This window comes from Centruroides sculpturatus, unplaced genomic scaffold (genome assembly GCF_000671375.1).
Source record: "Centruroides sculpturatus isolate CEXI.00-Female unplaced genomic scaffold, Cexi_2.0 scaffold175, whole genome shotgun sequence".
NCBI classification, from domain to species: Eukaryota; Metazoa; Arthropoda; class Arachnida; order Scorpiones; family Buthidae; genus Centruroides; species Centruroides sculpturatus.
Window position 1 is genome coordinate 46,930 of NW_019384486.1, and position 8,828 is coordinate 55,757.

Consider the following 8,828-nt stretch of genomic DNA (forward strand, 5'->3'; position numbering starts at 1 on the left):
ATAGTTAAGGCAACAAGGTTTTTGAATATCTTTTGTGTATTTGTATATATACATTATTGAAATAAATTTATTGACAGATCTAGAAAATCTTGTAGAGACCAGGAAAAAATGAAGCAGCACTAATCTAATTTTCAGTAAACTCATTCAAGACAATAATAATTGAAATGTTTGCAATTGTTATTTTCATGAATGATGAAAATTTTTAAATTTGTTGATTATACAGAAGTTATAACTCCATCTATTCATTTTATAATACTGTTAAAAATGCTCAATATTTATTTAAAAATAAAAATAATAAATTTACAATTAAAACTTCAAATACAAAAGATGACAAAGTATGACTGAATTTTATTTCAAAAGAATGTTAAATTTGACATGTCAAAAATATAGAAAAAAAACTTAATTTTATCCATTATTTCAAACTTTGAAATTGTTTAATTTTGAAGTTTAACTTCAAACTTATTTAAAGAAATTGCTTCAATTATTTTTCTAAAAACCTGATGTAAAACTTAAAATAAAACTTCTTTCCTCTTAATTCCACCAACCCATAGAAAAAATTTTTTTTTTATTTCAGGATGTATTTAAGAATATTTTTATTGTCTATTAAACTCCAGTGAAGACTTCGATATCAAGAGATGGAAATTTAATCCCAATGTTCAAAATAGATCACACTATTTTTAAATAGAGTTTATGCTTCAAGATCATGAACAAACAACATTTCTGATCTTCCTAACCCAACCTGTGCAAATGTTGGTGGATCTGGTTGATCTGGAGTTGGTTGACAAGGTAGAACTTTCCTAGGAAAATTTGTCACTACTTGGAAGAAATCTGGTGATTCGTCATGACAGAAGATGAAATAATATAAATACTGAAAAATATTTTCAATGAAAATTTTATAAATTATTTTCTGATTATGAATAAATATTATAATAAATATATTTATATTACTTTGAGAGAATGATTTTTTTGGAATCTTCTCTCTAATCTTGTTCCCACTGGAAGTTTAATCATTACATGAACAGTATCTGGCTGGTCAACAGGAGGCTCTTCTGGTATCTGATCAGCAAGTTCTATTTTTTGACGTCTTATTTCCTAATATGAATATAAAAACAATTGAATCTTATATTTGTAATAAAATCAAATTTTGTTTAATTAAATTATGAACTTTTATGCTGACATTTTACTTTGAATCTATAACATGCTCTTCATTAAATTGAATGGTCCATTTGTAATAAATTTTGGATCATATTAATACAAAATGTAATATTTATGACAAAACATATGATGTAAATTTTATTTTATATTTGTATTTTGGGCACAATAGACTAGAGAAGATATAAAGTGTATTTTGATGCATTAGTTATATTTTAATAAATTTAGAGAAACTCTCATTACCATAAAACAATTACATTAAAAATATATTAATAAAAAGTATGCCATGTAAAATCAAATCTGCAATTCAAAATTATGTAATCAATTCATTAACAATGTTTTATAGGTTGTATTAAAAAAAACTTAAAATGAATAGACAAAATAAATGAACCAAAATAAAGAGAAAATGAATAGCATGTGAAATATGCAATTCATCTACAATGATGATAAATTATAACATCATCTTTTATAATTTTAATTGATAAAAATAGATTATATTTGTTTCAATAAGTATAATAATAATAGAATTCAAGAATTAATATAATTATAAAGTAATTATACTATTAAATGTTTACAATTTATAATTTTGAATAATAACAAAAATGGATTATAAGAGCTATAAACATAGTCTATGTCTGTTAATCAAAATTATAAAAAAGGACATAAGAAATTTTCAAAAATAATTTTTTTTAAATGGATAAGCATGTAAAACATGCTTGAATTTCTTTGTGACATGTCTCTATTATCATTTGTAATGGAGACATGTCACTTAAATATTTAAAGTTAATGTTAATGACAATTTAAAGTTAATGTTTTATAAGATTTTGGTTACATGCAAGAGTAAAAATAAATAAATAATAATAATAATAATTTGTTTGTTCTCCATAATATGACTGACACGAGACAAAAATTTTTTCTCTAGATATTTAGAATTAATGGAGACATGGAAAAAATGCATTGGAAAAGATGGTAATTGTATTATATAAAAAATCCAGCAATGAGTTGTGTAACTTTCCTGGCAAGAGTTAAAATTCTTTTTGGTGTCATCTGTTATGAGATTTTATTTAAAAAACTTTTATTACTATAAATTAGTATAAAATGGCAAAAAGCTTAATTTTCAGGGTAGAGATGAATTTTATAAAAAAAAAAAAAAATTGTAAATGTCAATAATGAAAAAATCTTCATTAAATCCGACTCCACTTGAGATATGACATGTGACCATCACTAACTCTCCACCCCCTGACATTTAACCATCAAAATTTAATAGCATCAATTCCCTTAATATACAAACTTTCTTGCAAAATTTCAGAAAGTTTCGACAAAAGGCACAGGAGTTATTAAGCTTCAAAATAGGTGAACAAAATCATGTCCCCACACATGCACACAAAAAAATCTCCAAATATTTTTTGCATTTCTTGATGTTTCAAGATCCAGAGTCCAAAAATATAAAAATCTTAGAGGAACATTTTTTGACTTGTTTGACTAATCATGTCTACAACTTGGTTAAGTTACATGTTGGTTGAAAAACTGAAAATATTTAACACTGATTAAATACAATTTTTCTCTCTTAAAAAATTTACAATTATTAAATATTTCTATTAGTGAACCAAATTCATACTGCTTTTCTCAGAGTGAAAAGTTGTTAGAAAACTCAAATGTTGCTTTTGAGCTTATGCATATCATCAGAAGTAAAACAAAATTTTTTTTCTTGTTGAATCTCAAGAATCGTAATAGAAATTAGATTTACATTTGAACATACATGATTACTAGTAAGGACACATTAAAAATATATATTCTTACTGATGATAATTTTTTTTGTTTTTTGACTGTTTGAAATGTTACTTCTGAGTAAAGGTAATGTTCTTAGTAATTTACTTAGAATAGAAATTTCATATTTCAATTAATTTTTGTTTTTAAGTTTTTTCAAATTTTTATAAATATTAATACTGTACTATATATAAAAAGCATTATTTTATAATATTTTTATATATTCCAAAAAAGAATTTATGTATAGTAATATATTTTATATTTAAATTATTTGTTTAGAGATGTTTTTGTAACTTTTAAAATTATTTCATGTACTTATTACGTGTAAAATAACTTACTCAAATCTTTAAAAATATCAATAGCTAAATAGAATGACTGTAGCATTTTTATTTGGAGTTTACTTGTTACGAAGTTCAAATTATTATTTACTAACTGAAGATAAAAATAAAAATGATCTCAATACTTTGTTTAATAAATATTAATTTACATAGTTTTTTTATATACAAATATTTTACATAAATATTTACATAATTTTTTTTCTTAAAATATTCATATTTCAAATTTCCTATAATTTTAAATTTACTTTGGTTTAATAGAGTTTCGTTAAAAAAAATTGAAACGATTACTGTACTCGTTATATAATTTTATTTTATTTTTTATTTACATTTCCAAATTGGATAGTTTCCAATTTTATTTCTCCAAACTTTTAATAATAATATGGTATATCTTACCAAGACTTGTTTTTTATTCTTTCTGCCCTAAGGGCACCAAGAGGACCTTTCTTCTTCAGGCCCATTGAGTTCAAATAGACTCATAATGGGGCAACCAGAAGGTGAAAGATGAAGCCCAATATATCTGAGAGAAAAATTTCAAGAATTTTCTCAACTTGTCTGGATTCAATCCTGGGCTCTGCACAGCAGTTAGGCTTCCACCTTAACCACTTGGCCATACAGCCAAGTGGTTAAGGTGGCAGGTTAGGTAGTCTACCACTCTGGGGACCTGTCTGGGAATAAATCTGGGAATAAGATTTGATCACAGGAATTTCCCAAAAGTGATAAATCCCAGATATTTTAGACCCTGTCCCTCCCTTGTGGGCTACATTGAGCCCATAATGGTTATAGAAGAAACTGTTGCTAGCTCCTGAATAACTTCTGCTCTTTGTTGGACAGATTATACAATAACTCCTACTTTTTTCCCCTCCTATAAAACAACCACCCACTCTGTATGTGTCCTGCGATAATTTGGGGACCTCTGACTACAAATTTCTCACAATTTCTCAAGCCTTTATGAACTGAAAGAAAATTTGCCCTTTAACTCCACTTCCACTTTTTTCTAATCCAACTAATTCTTTATTGTCTATTTTCACATGGGCAGGTGAGACTTGTTCAAGCATATATATATATCTTCCATACTGCTTGTGTGGAAAATATACAGTCTGGTGCCAGTGCCTTTAAATATAAAGGAAGGATGACAACCAGTCCCATTGATGTCTTTGTAAATTTCTTAACTTCCCAATGGCCCTATTTACTCTGCATTTCCAAACAGACATCAAGAAATCTCTACTCCTCACATTAACCACTCAGCAGTGAAGGATGGATATATCCATCTTGGGCGATTGTGTGGCAGTGGTGAAGGATGGATATATCTGTTAAATTCTTTTGGGAGTATCGCCAAAATCTACCGTGAAAAAAATTCACATAAAAAACGAATTATGTAACAACAAAAAAAGACTTTTCTTTACTAGACATAACTGTTTATAAAATCTTTTTCCGAAACGGTAATGAGAAAAAAATGCGTGAAAAAATACTTTAAAAATTTCCCACATTTATTCTCCACTACTTTGGGATAGCACCATACCTGACTATTTCACTATTGAAAGGTTAAAACCCTGAATTTACCCCCTTCTTAGAAGTCATATCACCGCCACAAACTTGTTTTTCACCTCTTCTAATATTCTAATTTTCCAATTTCATATTAACCTCCTTTCTCAAAGCCTACTCTGTTAATACCATGGTGATCTTCCTCCTCTTGCAGTCTTTCCTGTGCTCCTTCAATCCATCCCCAAGTACTTTCTCATTATCCTCATATAACACTTCTTTTCCTCCCTGCTATCTTCTATTATTGGTAGTACAGTATATAGACTCCAGCTTTATCCTCTTCTCTTTCTCATTCTTCAACAAATCAAATATTATTCTATACATAATCCTTTCCTGAGTCATTTTTTACTGACCTTTTATAAAAACCCTTTCCATATTCTCTAACATAATGTGCTGGAACTCTTTCCTTCTGGTCTATGCCCAGTTTGTCCAGAGTCTTACTACTCTTCCTCACTCTAATACTGACATCATGTATCTCTTGAACATACCCTTGGATATACTATGTCACTTAGCAATCCTTTCAAAGTAGCTGCTCTTTCCTAAACGCCTTTCAATTTTAGAATCAGTTGATAGCCCTTCTTATCGATGTTTCAAATATTGATAATGTACAGTATAACTCCATGGATCTCCAGAATTGTATCAAATGTATATTGATCTAATATACCTTTCCTATATCCCCTTGCTTCATAACCAGCTATCCAAAGATCTAAGAACAATCTTTCTCTATTACTCTTGCTCCTTTTTTGAGAGTTAGACTGAAACTTCTGTCTGAAAAAGCATCTATAAATGCATCTAGTTTAACATGCCACTATTCTGATAATGAGAATATATTGTGAGAACTGGGAGTTTGATAGGAAACATTTTTATGCTTTTAAAAGAGATTTTTAGTCAATATTTTAGAATAGTTTTAAAGCTGTAAAAAGATAGAAAGTTTATCTTTCTTGTCATCTTCACACTTGTGAATCATTAGAGAAGTGAATTNTTATTTTTTTAATGTACAACTTAGCTTTAATTTGAGTGTGTTTTTCGTGTTGGAACGAATTATTTGGTTTTACATGTAATCGTATGGAGAAAAATGATTCACCTTACGACATTTTCATGATACGATCTCAGTTTCGGAACGGATTAATTTCGTATCCTGAGGTACCACTGTACATGTCTAAAAATGTATATACTATAATGTTAAAATACTTAAACAAACAGCTAGATGTCAATAGTTCCACTTACATTATACTAATGACATAATATTTTGCAATCTCAATTTTATAGTAATGAAAACTTATTAATACACTTCCTCTAAAAATGTAAATAAAATACTACACAGTTTCCAGTACACTTTTGTTACAGTATTACATGTAATTACTGTCCAAATGTTACAGGTACAGGTATCCCTCATATAACACAGTAGATACATTCTGAAAAATGTTGTGTGTTATGCAAATCTGTGCTATATAAAACAAAAGACTAATACAAAGCATAAGATTAGGTTCCAAAAGTTAACAAAAGTATACTATCCCTTTTTGTTACTAAGAGAAATGTGTTTATTAAAACAATCAATTTATTTCCAATCAATAATTAACTAACAATCACAATTAAAAGTACTATATTATGCATAAATATTAATTTTAGTTAAATGAGAGCATTTCCTTTTTACAAAGTACAGTTGTCTTCTGAGCATTTTTGTTGATCTCGATCAGAAATATCAATGTTTTCATTTTTACCATAAACATTTTTTTCATGTATGACAAAATAAAAATATGTTATTGATCGAAAATTTGTTCTAGTGGGTCATGTTTGTTCAATTGAGAACCAAGTGAAGGATACAGATATACAAGATGCAAAGCATGTATAGGAGTGCAAATATTGTCTGTCTGAGGAATGGTGAAGATACATGTAACATTTGGACAGTAATTACATGTAATAACAAAAGTATACTGAAAACTGTATAGTATTTTATTTACCTTTCTGGAGGAAGTGTATTAATAAGTTTGTATTACTATAAAATTGAGATTGCAAAATACAGTGGGTGATCGGTTAATGAACAGTTTGGGCTACAAACAAACAGAATAACGAACACTTTCGTGAAAGATTTTTATATTTGGACAATGAATACCTCACAGAACAAACACAAGAAAAAGCAATGTAAAATAATGAATACTGATTGGTCTTCCCTTGTCTTCAGGCAACAATTCAAAAGTTTTTGGTCCACGGGAGATGTTGACATCGATGCTCAATCCGGTATATACTGGTCAGATAGTATTCCTCCAAATTTTGAAACTCTCCCTTGTAATTCCAGCCTTTTATTTTTCTGACAGAAACAATTTTTTTATAGTATTCACGAGACTGTTGGGTGTGCAATCATTAAGTTTTACGTGGGTTTTTATTTTCGAAAAGTGAGAGTATAATAGCAAAGCTAGAGAGTGGGAAGAAGATGTCTGATGTTGCTGGGCAGTATGGTTTGAACAGGTCTACAGTATGCTGCAGTTCAATATTATCTAAGAAAGATACTGTATAATCAAGAAGACTCAAGCAGCTAAAGGAGTAACAAAAATTACATCTGAGAAATAAAGAACATCGAAGAGTTCATAATGGAACCTGAAACTGATCTGACGACAGAAGAACGCCAAGAACTCTTGAATGAAGAACACCAAGAAACTCGGTGAGATATGTTTTCTTCTGAAAGAGAGGATTAATACCGATATCTGTTATTAAAGATCTTTTGAAGTGGGAGGATGTCAGAACAATGGTCTTAGAATGGCATCCAAACCAGGTTGAGGTTAATAGGCTTGGGGATCTCTACAATTACAATGCTATTACAGTAGAGTGTTGATTATCCGAATCAATTGGGGACTGGGGTTGTTCAGAAGATCAATGTTTCAGATAACCAATTAGGTACGAAAAAATATATTAATTTATCCCATCTTGACATTTTTCTCCGTTGCGTGTCGCTTCNGTCCATAAATTTTAAAACAGGAATTATAAAAAAAAAAAAAATCACAAGAGAAAGTTAATGTATATTTATACAAAGTATGATCCATTGGCATGTATGCATGCTTTAGTGAAGTTTTTTTTTATAATTTTCAGATCACAGAAAATCTCTCTTCTGATTGTCTTTAATTCATTGGTCACAGCTTTTTGGATTATCTGAATGTATACAAATTGGTATCCATTAAACTTCAATTTCAATTTCAGAGAAATAGAAAATCTAGAGAGGACAAATCTGAGTAAAGTTGTGATAAATAGTGGGAATTCTTTTGTGCATCAACTTTTCATGCAAACTTTCATCTTTGTAAATGGATGTGCTACCAGCAATAGAAAAAGAATTGTGGAACCAGAATGTGATGGGATACTATCTTTTAAAATTTTACATTTACTCTTCTTTCTGGTACAAATTCTTTGTAAACCATGCATTGTGAGTCAAAAATCAATGTTATTTTAATACATGACATTTTAAATTTTAATCTTTGGTCTGAGATGTTAGACCTCTTTAAAGTCTCATTACAATATGTCTTCTGTACCAGTTTTAGTTTCAGTAGCAGAAAGACCTACTTTAAAACAAAGTTTAATTGCAGTTTTCACTTTTTGAATCCATGACGCAGCAACAGAAACACAGTTTACAATAGACATTATAACTCAAAAATTTCTGAATGCACTCCAGTACACTGCAGGTGAACACACAATATTTGCTATTACTTAATTAATACATTGGGCAATACATCATTATACCATTGTTTTGGCAAAAATGAACTAGAACTTAGGGATGGACCACACCGGGATAATTTAAGAATTAAATTTATAAACTCATAAATAATATAAACTCATAAGGGATATGATTCATGCACTATGGAAAAAATTTTAATGCAAATTTTAAATCACTAATTACAGTAGAACCTCCATTATCCGGACCTCCATTATCCGGATTTTCGATTATCCGGATTGTTCAAAATAAACAAAAATTTTACGAATTTGCTGATTTGCACTTGGCGAATTACGACACTGTTTATGTACGTGATGGAATGCATAACTTTTTTT

At 28.9% G+C, this 8,828-nt stretch overlaps 1 protein-coding gene across 1 annotated transcript in view; it reads right to left on the minus strand.

The window, feature by feature from the left end:
* Positions 1-398: 398 nt before the first annotated feature.
* Positions 399-8,828, minus strand: part of LOC111621578 (FAS-associated factor 2-like) — a 10,198-nt gene continuing 1,768 nt past the window's right edge. The window contains exons 2-3 of the mRNA XM_023363758.1: positions 949-1,092; positions 399-868 (exon numbers count right to left, since the gene is read on the minus strand). Of these exons, the coding sequence (XP_023219526.1) occupies positions 689-868; positions 949-1,092 (324 nt within the window). The 3' untranslated portion in view covers positions 399-688. The remainder of the gene's footprint in view (positions 869-948; positions 1,093-8,828) is intronic.